Source organism: Diachasmimorpha longicaudata, chromosome 1, assembly GCF_034640455.1.
Source record: "Diachasmimorpha longicaudata isolate KC_UGA_2023 chromosome 1, iyDiaLong2, whole genome shotgun sequence".
NCBI classification, from domain to species: Eukaryota; Metazoa; Arthropoda; class Insecta; order Hymenoptera; family Braconidae; genus Diachasmimorpha; species Diachasmimorpha longicaudata.
The window spans coordinates 1,297,183-1,313,056 of NC_087225.1; the positions used below are offsets into that span (position 1 = coordinate 1,297,183).

At 36.1% G+C, this 15,874-nt stretch overlaps 2 protein-coding genes across 6 annotated transcripts in view; one reads left to right on the plus strand and one right to left on the minus strand.

Moving 5' to 3' along the window:
* The window catches only part of Kmr (kramer), a 278,588-nt gene that overhangs the window by 60,560 nt on the left and 202,154 nt on the right, over positions 1-15,874 (plus strand). For all 5 annotated transcript variants that reach the window (XM_064125086.1, XM_064125071.1, XM_064125078.1 and 2 more), the window contains one exon: positions 10,639-10,809. In XM_064125086.1, coding sequence (XP_063981156.1) covers positions 10,639-10,809 — 171 coding nt within the window. The remainder of the gene's footprint in view (positions 1-10,638; positions 10,810-15,874) is intronic.
* On the minus strand, positions 2,649-4,438 carry LOC135160077 (uncharacterized). The gene is made up of 3 exons (XM_064116257.1): positions 4,280-4,438; positions 2,998-3,160; positions 2,649-2,938 (listed from the first exon to the last, which is right to left on the minus strand). Exons 1-3 carry the CDS (start codon positions 4,344-4,346, stop codon positions 2,860-2,862), a joined length of 309 nt encoding a protein of 102 aa, XP_063972327.1. The 5' UTR covers positions 4,347-4,438; the 3' UTR covers positions 2,649-2,859.

Consider the following 15,874-nt stretch of genomic DNA (forward strand, 5'->3'; position numbering starts at 1 on the left):
GCGATGTGTATTTACTTTTCTGTATAGCGTCATGAAAATGATATTATTTATTGTCTTAATCGAGCAGTGAGGAAATTGAAAAAAATGGCAGTCATTCACTAAAAAACTCAGGAAAAAAATAAGAAACTGAAAGAAAAAAGTGAGTCTAGATTTCTTTTATATCGCAGGATATATTTTGCATATATCTGAATGATGTGACATATAAAACGGCCAAAAATGCGACAAAATATACAATATATATGTGTATACAATATATGCAATATATAATCGAATCGAATATCACGTCTGACTTGATCTGAGCTTGATCCGTACCAGAGCTAAATTTCCATTCGGGTATATTATAGATTATATTTATATATTTTGATATTCATAAAAGCTACCAAACAACGCCACATTTTCTTTTAAACGGGAAAACCAATCCGTTCTATATCAGTGTATTTTATCGAAATACTGAAGTCAGGGAATAAAGACAATATATGAAGCGTGTGCTCATCCACAGTTGAAATATATTTTTTTAATTCAGCGGAACATGATAAATGTCACTCCACCAAAAAATAGTTGAGCAGTATGAATTCTCATTAATCTCCATGAGATGAACAGATTGCAATGTTCAGGGCTTCATTTGAGCCATTCATGTAATGAAAATTGGAAAATTGACGAACGCTTAATGAGACGCATTGACGCTACTGTCAACAGCACGTGTGATGTACCTCATTGAGCTATCCGGCGCACGCTCCACCGCCTCTTCCCCCTATTCCATGACCCTGACAATTCCGCAAGTGTCATTGTCCTGTCCCTCGATTCACCATACATTTCCACATATAAAGCCCCATTTTCTCATATCTCTTGGGTGCACTTTCGCTGATGTTCACCGCGGATTTACGCCGCAGTACAAATTCTCTTTTGTTGTGCGGTTCGCCATCCTGTTTCGCACCGCAGTCGGTCCCCTCATTTTTGTTGTCTCTTGCTTTATGAGATAATACGCTTTGTCAGTATAAATACAGAGTTATAAGTTTAATTGTATCTGGAATTGGGTCAGTCGTCGACATTTCACGTTTTTGGGATAATGGAAAACGATCGAGCTTTAGGGAGTAACACAAGAAAATCGAATGGCACTGACGCTTAAGGTTGTTGGGCAAAAGTTCCGAAAAAGTTATGGAGCCTCAAACGATCCAGATTGAGAACGAATTTTTTGACAGTTTGTAGTGTCACTTGATTGATTGTATTGCGCGTGGACAGGTCAAATATAACTATACGTATTTGAATTTCCCGCCGACAATACATTCCAATTGAGAAATATCCATCCTAACGATGGAAACAAGGTAGATCAGCCTGAATCCTATATTGATCCATTTTAATCTGTGAATGCTCCTTCGAATCTCAATCGAATCTTGAAACAGTCTTGTTCTTCCAAGCTAGAGAGCTCAGGATAGAATGAAGCTTGATTTCATTGGCGAATCCAAGACTGATGCAAACTCAGACGTAAATCTTTCATTCAGCCCATATAATTATTAGGCTCATGAATTACGTACCTCAATGTACTCAATTATATTCCACTAAAATACTTCAAGGAGTTATCGATCATAATTAATTATTGGTGAATTATCAGGCTTCGAATAGCCATTCGAAGGGTTGATCGAGGGTGGACATTCCTGGACACTTTGTGAGTTTTCGAACTTCATCCAAGCTTGGTCCAAGATTGAGAATCCAGGCCGCATCGACCTTGGTCAATGCTTAATCAAGCTTCATCCAAACTTCATTTCATTGTATATTCAAACCTGGGATTAACCAATGGAGAAAAAGTCTGATAGCTTGTGTGGCTAATTTGGTTTATGTGCTTGTGCTTTTATGAATAGAATATTTTTCATTGTGAATCCCCTTCATTGCATAAATTCATCAACTGTGTCTAATTATTTTTCGAAGACAAAATCAATCAAGTTTCGTGTGGTGAATCGAGCTAATTTTTTTGTCTCGATTCAATGATAGAGCTTCTCCCACAAACAATTTCTATTCAACAAAAAAAAAATAAATAAAATCGATAATCTCTATTCAAACACGTGACAAGTTACCCCAATTAAAAAAATCTCTATCTTAAGTTCGAAACGGACAATCGTAAACAGAAAGTAATGATTTCACAGTTACGGTTTAGGACTATTGGTGGTAAAAATTTAAACAAAAAGTGTCTGGTAAATATTTCAGATGACAACAACCTTAAGAAATAACCTTTCACACTCTCAGCTGCTGCGGATGAAGTTCAATTGGGAACTACGTTTACAATCATGATAATTACGCTCACAGAAATACAGTTTATGATTTATTAAATGTGAAATATTCTTACACTGAGGCAAACTTTGATAAAAATAACCGCCTCATTCTAAAAAACTGTATCATAGGTCATCATTACTTCATTTCTGTCCCGATACTGGGTAAAAACTAATAAATGATGATAAATGTTTGGTCTTGACTAGAGAAATTTATTCCAGCGCATAATAAATTTTACTTTTCCAGTCCAGTAATTTCTATGCAGATAATGAAAGTTCTAAATTGGTTAAAATAAAATTTCTCTAATGTAGAATAAAATTACTCATCATATGTTAATTTGGGATTAGCATTGGAGGGATAAGAATCGAGAAACGAATTCGAGTTACTTACGATAAAAATCGAGAAAATGTATTCTCATAATTTATTCATTTCATTTCTTTTTCCTCCTTTTTTCCTGGATAATCATTAAAAATGTTGCTAAATGAACAGCCATAATTATGCTACTCCACCATCCTCTGCATTCAGATTCTTCAAATGTCACACTGTTCAGCCGCCGAATGTAACTTTCATAGGGTAGATGCTTTCGGATGTCGAGTATTAATAGAATTTGTACAGCAAGTAAAAACAAATAGACGATAATAATGTATTCGCAACTACGTGGGAGCCGCCGCTTGTCCTGTAACGAAAATAGCGTTAGAATGATTCAATGCTGGGAGATAAAGTTCATGGACTTACTTGCAAACACACCAGCCATCTTTATTGCATTTTGATCCAATACTGTAATCACCATTATTGAATTGCTCGATGCAAACTGCTCTGCAGTTACGGTCACAATGATCTGTCCATTTGGGGGTCTCGCTGGGTGTCCACAACTTGATCCAAAATGTTTTAAAACTCCCTGTTTAATGCAAAACAAGTGATTTATTACTATTATTTAAATATTTTATATTTTTACATATGAATCAATTATGACTCTACCGACTTCTCTGAGAAAAAAAGAAGATTTCAACCTTGAATTTATAAAGTTTGATATCTTTTTGTAAGTCCGTGGCGTTGTCGTCTGTTTTGCACTTATCTTTGCTATTTATCTATTATCAAATGATTATGACCATGAAATAATCGATTATTTCTAATCTGCCGTTATGTCTGATACATAAGCAACGTTTCTTGCTTCCGAATGGAAGTTTTGTAGTTGTTCGATTTTCGATTTTTCTAATTCTATTTGGAAATTATGTCGGATGATTTGACAAGTAAAAATACAAAATTTGGGGACCATCTGCGCATGCGCGGTCAACTTGGCTCACTCTTTTAGAAAAATGACGGACTAAATGACTGTAGTTATATCGATAAAGTTAACTTGAACTAGAAGATTATTATTCAACCAATGACCTTAGATGAGGATTCAATAAAAATTATCAATCTTTGCAATTACTCGGAACTAATAATAATAATATTAATAGCAATAAGGTTTATTCTGAAATATTTCAAATTTGGAACATGAGGAAGTGGCAATATATTGATAACGGAGGAGTAAACCGAAATAAGATGACTTATCTTTCAGCTCAATTTTTGAATATTATCTACAAATGTAAGGGGGATGGCGAATTTTTCGTTATTATATTTGTGTAGAGTGATAGATTATCTCTTACAAAGTGTCAAAAAATTTCTTGTTTTTTGTGAATCTAATGGTCAACAATTGAGATTTTAATCTTTATCCACAACGGAAATGTTGATTTCTCCATAAGACACTGTTAACGTCTGGTTTTTTAATTTTTTTTAATAAAAAGCAGAAACGGTTGTGAAATTCACAAAAAATTACGATTCCAAATGTGATCGAGTTTTCTGGAAAATTTTAAATAATTTTCAATAATCTTTGAAGTTACTTAAAAGGTTAGAGGTCATTTAATGAAAAGACGAAGTGATAAATTTAATTAGGAAAGATGTTCGGTGATTCCCGCGGTTGAAGCTAATGTTTATGAATGTTCATGTTTACGAAAACAATTGGAAGATCGTTCACCTGATACTCGGATGTCAAGGGCACAACTTAAGACAAATAACAGTAATATCACTTTCACAATCTGCATGTTTGATCGATAGCGTCAAGCGCATTAGCAGATAATCTGAATACTGACTAAAAATTGATCACATCAGGATCTCTTATAGATCCATTCGTTGTCTGTGAGCGATAAACTAATACTGACAATTCTGAGTGATCTTACGGTCAAGGTCATTGGTATGGCATCATAATTTCTGAAGAAACTGTTCCCTGAAGTATCTATCCAGAGCATTTCGATTTAATAATTTAGTGTCGTGGGAAAAATAACCAAAATTTCGGATTTTATTGTATTTTGATAATTGTTATAATTATAATACCGTCATGATACGTAAGGACACGGTCGCTGGAACATCTCATATTACCACCGCTATGACTAGCGTCGTTATGAACGAAAATAATTATCGAAACTGAAGAATCGTTACCTACGATTGCACCTGCAATATCTCTTGAGATAATACAATGTCATGAACTCTAATGAACATATCTCTTCTTCATCCCAAGATATTATTTCTTAATTTTCCCGTTAAAATTATTGTAGGAGTATTAATAACTCAAATGGGAGTTAATCACTTTAAACAATGAACAAATTTTTAAAAAATAAAAAATCATTGTAGTCGTCAACAGTAATTTATTAACAATTACGCAATTAGAAATTCAACGCAACTATTAATTCTTTTTTTAATCTAACAGAGTAATCAAATTTTTAGTAAATTATTGACTGTAGTAGCTGTATTTACTGTATCGTGAACCAGCTCACTTCGACAAATTTCACCAGTTTTTGGTTAAACCTGATTCGCCCATAAAATCCATCGCGAAGCTGCTTATCTTTGATGATCGCTGAAATCCCGTGTGCTCCAACGTGCCATTCTGAAGTTCACGTCTGTCATACGCTTTATCCGCTGTATGAACCGCTAAGTGGAGATGTATTGTTTATATCCATCCACTTCGAAACTAATTATCTCCAATTTATTTCTTAGTATATTTACTGATCGATTATCACACATTGACTTGACAATTTATCTTCCGAATTTTTATTCTAATTATCAATCATGACCCATACGCTACATTCATTTCACGTTTTATAATGTTAATTGGCAGTTTTTCACCATTTGTCAGACACTAGAAACCGGTAGTTTTATTTAGCCTGAATGAGGGCCCAATATACCACTGCATGCCGGATTCCGGGCATGACCTGACTTCGTACCTGATCAGATATACTTGATATCAGGCTGTCGTACTTGTTTCGCACACGGTGAAACATGAAATAATATCAAATAATAATAATAAATAGTGTCAAATGTCAAAGTGTGACATTAAGTCAGCCTTATGCATTTTACAGTTGGGAAACTATCCCCTGAAAATATGAAAATTGTAAATTTCGGCCACAAGATTACCAACATGATAATTGTAGTCCTTATCCACATAGGATAACCATATAAACTAAATAATCGAAAAGTACCGACGTTAGTGGCCGAAGCGGTTAGGCTCGAGTCTACTATGCAAAAGGTCGTGCGTTCGATTCCCCATGGAACTGAATGCTTGAACTTGCGGCTACGGCGAGCGGGGAGAGGTCGCTAATAGAGTACCCGAAGATACCAGCGGTTTGAATTTTCTATGGTTTCCCATATCGACTTCGTTCTATAGGAGCGCAAAAGCGATACAATTCAGGCTTGACAGCGTACACCTTGGCTTGGGAGTTGAGTTGAGTGCTGAATGGGACTTATAAAATCCCCTGAAGTGAACTCATTACCAATCAATTATTTTTCAACTCTCTGCAATCTTTAGAAAATAATTTAACGGTTTATTAAAGCAATATTTGTGAATAAAATTAAATATCGAGGAATTTAGGAGTATACCTTCAAAGATATCAAATCAAATCGATGTTGAACCTAACATTTGCAAATCCCCGTCAAAAACTGGGTCAACCACGGAGTTTATCTGAGAAAAAATTTCCTGTCTCGATCAAAGACGTCTCAGCAGACTCCATCGCAACTTAATGATACCACATCACCATCAAAGGATTTATCGCAACTCAAACGGGACAATCTTTTCACTATTGTCGCATTGATCATACCGACGATGGTTAATAACACGAATATGTCTTGCAGAAAATATATTTCTCTTTTGAAGTAGAAAATGCCCAACGTTTCTTGGGAGACTGATGTCAAAGTGTCTTTGGGCTCGAGTGATGTATTTGTTAGTGATGCATCAATGTCGACAATTTTGCTGTCACCTCGGGGTTAAATCTGAGAACTTTTTCCTTGAGGAAATATCCACTTCGTGTCTTTATCATTGTAAGTAAACAATTCATCTTGTGTTTTGCTTCCGGACCTAGTCATTCTTATCTACGGTAGTTTTTTCTCACATAACGGAGTGGATAGATAAATAATGAATGACACAATCTCTCAATTCAATGATAATACCATAGACGATACTATTGAGTGGTGAATTATTTCATGAGCGAGACAAAGGATTTTTATTTATCCTACGTGATTGGAAAATTATATCGTACACCTGATACAACAAAAAAATGTGTAAAATAATTAATTGGGAAGGAGTCGCTCATTTTTTAGCAGAAAACAATGAATTTAATATACAACACAAGGGTAATTTCCTCGATAGAGAGGAAATTTAAATAAAATTCATTGGATTGTGGACAGGAATTTACTAAATAATATCAAACGATTTTGCTGTAAACTTTAATTCTTTATTGTCGCACGCAGAAGGTATATCTTTCTCCTATGATGTCTCCAGAGCAACTAACCCTTAGTGACCAAAGTTTTCACACTCTGGACCCATTCCACAAAAAGCCCTTGTTCACTCATTTCTTTCTCCTCCTTCTCTGGTTCTGTTAATTAAAACTATTCTAAACATTTCGTAATTGTTCTGCGAAAAACTATAAAATACTGACATGGACTAAACGCAGCTATGGCCAGACGGTTAATTTTTGTCCACACATACCATGCACTGTCGATAAAATACATTCACAAAGGTGATTAATATTGTATCGGTGAGTTGTTCACCGAAAAATTACCAAATGGACGTGAATATTAGATGATATCATAGACAAATTTCTGTCTGTTTTTGTTTCTTTTTTTGGTGGATTTTTCATGAAATAAATAAATAGAAAGCAAAAATTAATCTCATTCTCTTCTGAGTGTTTATACTTTAAATTGAAAAAACATTTTTATGGACTGGAATTCTGAGAAGTATGAGGTATGGTGTTTAGGTTTGATTTTAAGTATGTAGACAAAATGGAATGAAAAGGATTCTTTGACTAAAAGGTCCAGGGTGTCGTTTCCCTTTGTAAATCTAGTTAGTTCTTCTAAGGAATCGGTACAGAGCGGATGTGTCTTCCAAGCACAATTATTTGAGTTAAATAATAAAGTAGAGAAATAGTTTCAATTATTTCCAGAATTATTATTTCAAATAACCCATTTCCAATATCTTTATTGAACCTTCGAATTGCTTTAGTAATTTTTCTGTGAAAGACACTTCGTGCCAGAATTACGAAATTTTTCCAGTAATTATTATTCAACGTTTCTCTCCGTGTGATTGTTTAATTGACAATTACGCATTATTAAATATTAATGTTCTGAATTCACTGCTTTATCGATATTCTTCTGATGTTTACGGCGTCGTTCTCACAAGGTTATGACGATGATGTTCCCCTTTTGGATTGTAACTCCCGTCCACTTGACCCGTAAAGAAGGGAATAACTGACCCCTGTGGTGCCAGTTTACTTTTCCCTACTTCCGTAACTTTAGTGAGGCGAGGTCAGAGCGTGTTTGCTTTTTGACCTTGTCACGCTAACTCTACGAAGGTCTTTTCTCTAGATCGTCCCTTTCTACTGGAATCTCCAAAAATATGATGAAATAGTTATTCAATGATATGGAAAATACGTTGACAAATAGTTTGGATTCTTCGACACATGATTTAGGGCAAAAGTTTGTGACAGTTGAACTTTTCGTTCGGATTTCAGATTAACTGTCCGTCAACTGAATTTGTTATGAGTTTAAAATCGGATAAATGATTGTCAGGACACTAACTTTGTTAATTTCATCATTGATATGCCACTGTCGCATATCACATCTGTAATAATTTTAGCGTAAAGTCGTTATCTTTCATTTGATATATTTTCATTTTATTAGTTTAAACGATTGAAATCTCAAGATCGGGTCATTTATATTTTCATTATGTTCGATTGGATGTTCCATAAACTTGTAATCGACTCTTGAGCTACTCATCATAATTTTAAGTCATCCAACGATATATTAATCGTCGAGTATTCAATAATGTTTTCAAAACAATAATTACTCATCAGTTAAAGTGTTACTAACTTCCTGATAAAACGTGGCGCGAGCCGAGAGCGAATAAAATTTGCAGTTGAGTGAATTAATAGGGTTCCTTTAAAATTTATTTTCTCCAGTGATGTCCTGTCACATCAACTCACCTCCACCCAATATCGAATCTATCTCGAAATAATGTTATCACAAAAATTCCGTTGTGTCTCTCAGATTCGGAGATATTGCTGAACAACTCGACTCCGACCTGAGTCAAATTATCTGATTTGACAACTTCGTTACTGAAATATGCCGTGTTGCATTCTCAATAAATAAAATTCTGAAGACAGGTTTATTGTTAAAACTGATATTTTATTTGAGAAACACTAGTTTTTTAACAACCAAATTATGGAAGAATTTTGAAGCTCGGGTACGTAACTGCCTCGAAGTGCCAAATTGAAACTGAACTTAAAATTAAAGGAGTCCTTAGTTCTATCCACTTGAAGATTCGCGGAAAAATGGACCGGGAGATTTTGGAACTTCTCAGGGTCTAAGATTGTTGGGAATTAAAAAATTAAAAAAGATGGATTAGGCTTCATTGGACGTAACTTTAATTAAGGAGTATACATTAAGAATAATTGAATCAGGGGAACGTCGACAAGGATTACGATAATTTGAAAACGTAAATGAAAATATTAGGGGGGTCTACAACACCTGGTCCACCGATTTTTCTCATAAATTTTTTATTTCATCGACTTGATTCGTTATTTGTTATCAGCCGTAAACTTTTGCCACAACTTCAGCGAAGTTTGGTGAGGAAAAAAATATGGATGGCCGCGGTAACAAAACTTTAATGTGTCCAATTTCAGAGAAATATTTTTATTTGCGTAACAGCTAACGGATCGCTAAAAATGTTGGGATTACAACTGTTGAAGGTCGTGAGACCGGAAATATTCAGGCCCACGCAGCGATACGTCCTCACCTGACCCAAGTCCTCGAGCAATTCTTTTTTTCCAGATATTTACGGTGAAAACAATGTAACGTTCGTGCAACCGTGAGCACCTAAATTTCCACCCCTCAGCTACTCCAACTTTGTTTTTGAAAAAAAAATGAGGAGAAAATTCTCATGTTTATGTCTAGACTGTCGTGAATCGTCAGAGGAACCAGTGACACAGCTGTCGCTAAAGCCGGAAGTACTCTTTGCGTTACTGAATCCCAACGTAGATAATTGCAAACAGGTGAGAGACCTCCTACCAATGACAGCGAGGAAAAAAAAATCTCTCACCTCGTCTATAATTATCGTGTTTTAAAATAACACGATAATTTATCCTGAGTTGTTGAGGCAGTTGTCACAAAGCTGATGAATTCACAGCTCAGATTTCCTGAATTAACATTGGGAAATAATAGGAATCGTAAACAGCTGCTGCAAATCCCCTAATTTTTCACTGCAATCATTGGCTCATTAATTAAACGAGACGATAATTAAAGTGAATGAGTGGCACGTGTACTTTACGATGTAAATATTTCCCCTGCGATGAAAAAGGTCCCGTGGGAATGTGGAGTTATGAAGCGAACTATTTAAACACATTATTTACCAACGAGGGAATGTGAATGGAGGGACGTTGTTAAGTATCGCTTTATCTACCTCCTCCCACCTGTAATCTCCCACTTGCTCGTTCTAAACTAGTGATTGTAAAGCAGTGATAAGGGACTAACTGGGACGTTTGTCGGTGTGATTTCCCAGGGGCTCTTATCAGTCGAGTTATCGAGTCAACTGTTTTAATTACTAACAATATAGTCGTTAAGTCCTTTCTGAACTTCGCTACAAATTACCAAATTGGTTATCGCTTCGTTGGCGGTGTTGTCTCTATCAACCGAGCACGAAATTTGTTTTACCGTCTGGGGCAGGAGATGCAAAGAAGGGAGTGGAAAACTGCATTCTCCGCTGTCGGTAGGGAAGCGAGGGCTCTTTGAAATTGAAGTTCGCTGTAGCAGTTGGAGGTATCTAATTTGCAAATTTTCTTGTCGATGTTTCAGTGATCATGCAGTGGCTCCTTGCCATCTACCGGGCAGCCTACGTGGCCCCCTGAGCAATTGCAACAATAACTACCCTCCGGGTCAGGGTCACAGTCATGAACCGCCCTTACGGCATACACCATCGAGAACTGGTTACCCCACTGCGCCGCATGGCTGCGCTCTACACTCAAGGTATGTGGAGTTTTTATCGATATTCAGGGTCATTCACCTGTCCGAAGTTGGGGAGAATATAATCAGTTATGATAGGAGGTAGGACAGTTTTTAGGTTTTTTCGAGAGCCATGAAAATGATGAAATTTTATAATATGAATGAAGAGATAGGGGAAAGGGATCAAGGTATTTATGTGATATATCACGTTATTGGTTGCAATATATTTGGAAGTGTGATAAAATAGCTATAATTTTCGGTCGGTATTGTACCCACCGGAAAGGCTGGTTTTGATTGCTTTCAGTAACCAAATTTTCGAACTAATTTATATGAGTACAATGACATATACATAGTCAGTATTATTTGAATTAAATTTCGAAAAGTATTGCCATTTTTTCAAACCCTTCCTCCTTATAAATAAATAATAGAGCTTGTTTTACAAATCGTGGATTACCTTTTATGCAGTAGCAATCAAATCTTTGAATTTTATGACGTCTAATGACCAAGATTTCCGATTTTAATTTTTGACATAATCGAAACGTTGATTTTCCCCTAAAAGACACTGTTCTGGATTTTTAATTTTCTTTTATAAACAGAAACGATAATTAAATTGAGGAGAAAAATTACAGTTCTAAATGGGATTGAGTACTCTACAAATTTTGAATACTTTTTGTTCATCTTTAAATTGTTGAAAGGGTAGAGTTACTTTAAGGTACACTGTACATAAAGGATCGTACCCAGATGAAAAATGTCCATCCTGACGATGGAAACAAGATAGATCCGGGATTGGAGATCGCGCCAGGGAGACCCAGCGTGGAAGCAATCTTGATTCCATCGTTAAATCCTATATTGATTCAACTTGAGCCGTATATGCACCTTCGAATCTCAATCCAATCTTGAAGGAGTCTTGTCCAGGATAGATTGAAGCTTGATGTCATTGTCGAATCCACGACTCATTAACCTCAGATGTAAATCTTCCATTCAGCCCATATAATTATTAGGTTCATGAATTATGCACCCTCAATATACCCAATTATAGTCTACTAAAATACTTCAACGAGTTATCAATGATAATTAATTATTGGGTAATGTTTTATATTCGTTTGAATACTACATTCAATTTTAAATTTCCTAGAGTTGTAAATTCTAGGAATCTGTCCTTCACAGAGTGATATTGCGAATATATACTACAAACCGAGGTTTTCCTTGTGTGGTTGTTTGAATGTTCTTTTCAGGAGAATGGAAATTTACTTAAATTATGCACAACACCTTTAATACAAAATTTCAAATATATTTTATATACGAAGAGTGAAGGGGACAGATCTCCGTTGAGATGTTTCTGCTATAATGGTCGCGACAATACTGACTGGATGAAAAATTAGGGAAGTGGAAAATGAGTTTTAAAATGTCTCAGGGTCGAGAAAAGCAATAATCCTGCTAATAAAGAATTTTTTACTAAGCCGAAAAATGATTATTGCAGTCGACAATATAGTAATTGGGGGAAAGAGTCTATAAAGTAATTCCACGCGATGAGTTTACCGTCAATAAAGGGATTAGAACGGTTCCTGATAGGGACAGGGAATTGAGAATTATTTTAATTAAATGACGTAAATTATTAAAGGTAAAATGTGCTGAACGATAAAATGCGCAATATTCCGAAAACATTCAAATGATGCGCCTGAAATTTTTAAGTTTTTTATGAATTTGTTGGGGAATTTGCTCGAGATAGAAATTTAGATTGTACTAAAAAAGGGAACGGAAAAATACTAAATAAAAAATCTATTTCGCGTGTTTGACACCCAATTGAGAATTATCAGGCACTTCGAAGGGTTGATCGAGGATGGTGGGTCAAGTCTCGATCGAGGCTGGAATTTCCAGTCCGGAGACTTTGTCACTTTTCGAGCTTCATTCAAGCTTGGTTCAACCATGAAAATCTAGGTTCGATCCACGTTGGTCAATTCTCAATCAAACTTCATCCAATCTTCATTCCATCGTCCATTCGCGCCTGGGATGGGTAGCAACCTCGGTCCCTTTTTCACCTTCGGTACACGACCAATTTTGACGTAGATGTGAGGTAATTTGAGGTGTGGATATGAGGCAGCGCACATACATATGAAATATATCTGCGGCATATACTAAATATATACTTCGCAAATAAAATCTGTTTTCCATTCTGACGTGAATATGGCCCAGTTAATTGATCAGAAAAATTGTCGATCATATTGTGAATCCAAATGTGATGGACGAAAGCAATTATTTACGATCGAATCATTCAGAAATATTCACTTGAAATGCGATGTTATTTAAGTTCAGCAGTTGAATGGAGATTGAACTGTGTTTATTTAACGAGCTTCCGTCATTCTCTTACGTTAATGACCGGAACAACCTGACTACTAAATCCAAAATTCTGTTGTTCATTTCCCCCTTCCATTGGAACACCGATAACACGATCCAAAAACACTGAATTCAGCCTCTAATTTAGTGAGAAACCAGTGCGATAATGAATTATTGGAAAGTTTCATTGTTATCTGAGGGGCGGTGAATTGGACTCTATTACTGGGGAGATATTGCCTCCAGTACTAGCCGACCCTTTGTATTTGATGAGTTTAGGTACCTCGGGGATGAATTTGTATACCTGTATTCATGAAAGCTAAACGTCATCAGAAATATTAATGGGATATTCACTGATTTCGATGGAAACAGTAATCTTTACTTCTTTGTCTCATAATAATAATATCACCGTGGTTTTTTTTTCATTCCCTAATTCTTGAATTAATGTTCTCGTAATATTCCACAGTATAGAATCTTTATCCGCAGACGAGTTATAATTGTATTCTTAATCTCCGTCCATAACTACGTCTACCCACCATTTCTCTTCCGAAACGATAAAAACTTCGTCTTAAACTTTTTCAAGTGATAATAAATATGGGAACTTCAACTTTTCTTCTCATTTTTGTAGAAGAGCATTGTTTCATAAAGGAAACTAGCGACAATTGATACAAAGTATTGTTAATTACGACACCCTTGCCAAGTTTTCATTACGCAAAAATCATTATCTTTTTCCCTTTCCATTTTTCGACTCTCTGATTTCGTTTGATTTACGATGATATTTGTTATTAGTGCTGTGAGCTTTGGTGTTTATTAATCTATAGAGAAACGCTTTGCTTTCCGCTTCAGATTCCGAGATTATCGTACGAAAAATTGGGGAAAATTGAAAAACACTGTGAGTAATTGACAATCATTTCGATTTCTTCGAAAGTTCAGCTAAAACTTGAGAAAATCACCGAAAATTAGCGATTGTTGTTTTTTTCATTTTTAATATTGGTGGAGACCCAAAAATGTCCTTACCACTTGATCTGAAATGATTTGAGGGTCCAAATCGTCCAGATTTCGTGTTCCTTAAAACAGATACGTAAAACCTTCTCCCATTTAATTGACCTAAAAACCCTCAATATTACAAATTCCCCTCATGAAAACTTCACAACAAAATGAAAGCGGATTCATCAACATTTTCTCCGGAAGAACCCCTAAATTCCTCGATTCCACCCTCTCTAAACCTTTAACCTCAATACTTTTATACCCCCTTTAGGAACAAATCCCCAGAAATCTCGTTGGGCATAAAAAATAAAAACAGAAGAATATCTTGAGAGTGAGGATCAGACTCCTCGTGTGAACGTAAACATCACTCTACAATCCCTCTACTCCAGCCTTTCCCCGGTTGCCTCACCGACGCTACCGAGAGAGAGCGCACCAGTAGAGATAACAAACTCAAAGGTAGAGAGCATTCCACCACGAAGGAAGGATTTGAGGATTGAAGAGGGTGGGGGTAGACAAGCGGCCGAACCTAGCATACGTTGTGTACGAGCCATAACTTTATCCGACGACCTATCGCAACGTCGAGTTTCCTCGTGCCATTACTTCTCATCCCTTATCCATAGCATGGCGCTACGGTAACTTTACCTACCCTCTCCTCACACTCCCATCACTCAGCCATTCTCCCACTGGGGAGGGTACTCGATGTCCCTTCAAGCCCCCTCTGTAAACTCATTCTACATGATTATTTGTGTGACAAGTGAAATTAAATTCAATGTATGCTTTCAATTATTCTTTTTTACGATCGAAACGGATGTCTGAGTGAAAAACTACACTGCAGCAAGAGAAATAGTCAGTAAAAACTACGTAACTCGTCACGTAATCCGTGAAGGGGCGTCATTTCTTGGGAGTTTTTGTAGGGACAGAGGGAAATAATTCTGAAAGGGTCAGGACATTTTTTGATGTATCAGGGAAAAAGTGTGAAATGGATGCGCCATTTTCCAGGAACGCTGAATACTTTTTACAAAATTGGCGCGTGATTTTTACGCCCTAGGATACGTCAATTCTCACGAACGGACGGGACTCGCGACTCATCGTGTATTGTCGGGCCGCATAGGTGGTGGGGGAAATTGATCGTTGGGGCGGTTGGTGGGAAATCGAATTGCGCGGGGTGGCAAGTAATGTCTAAATAAAATAAAAATTGAAGTTGTAATAACGGATCGAGTGCAAAATTGTACAACCTATGACTTGTCACGTCAAAAAATATAATTAAGATGAGGTATTCAATTCAACTTGTTTTAAGTATTCTTGTTTTTACATGTTGTTACCTAAGGCTAATTAAAAAAATATATTTCTATTGATTATTTATACATGCTTGTATTTTTGCATTATTAATTTTCTTTCAATAAAATCCTTTGCTCATGGGAAGGATAAGTAATATTTACCGAACTCTATGTGACATTTACAGGAGAGAACCGTGAAATTTCACCTCTGATTTATAATTTTTATTGAATATGACTTCACTTCCGGATTATGTTTCGATGCGTAATTATTACGTTCCTTTTCTGATACCATTTGCTGATTATTTCTCTCCCCGTGATGTTTTGTCAGGCAATTTCCAGAGTAGATACTTTCTGAATCAATTGGCTCAGCCCAAAGGGGAAAGGGGGCAACAAAATGTCAAGACATTCTTGAATTTTGCATTTCTCCTTTTTGAAACAAACGGGACAAAGTCCCCCCAGATTCTCTCGAGAATCTAAATTCCCGATGGCACTGA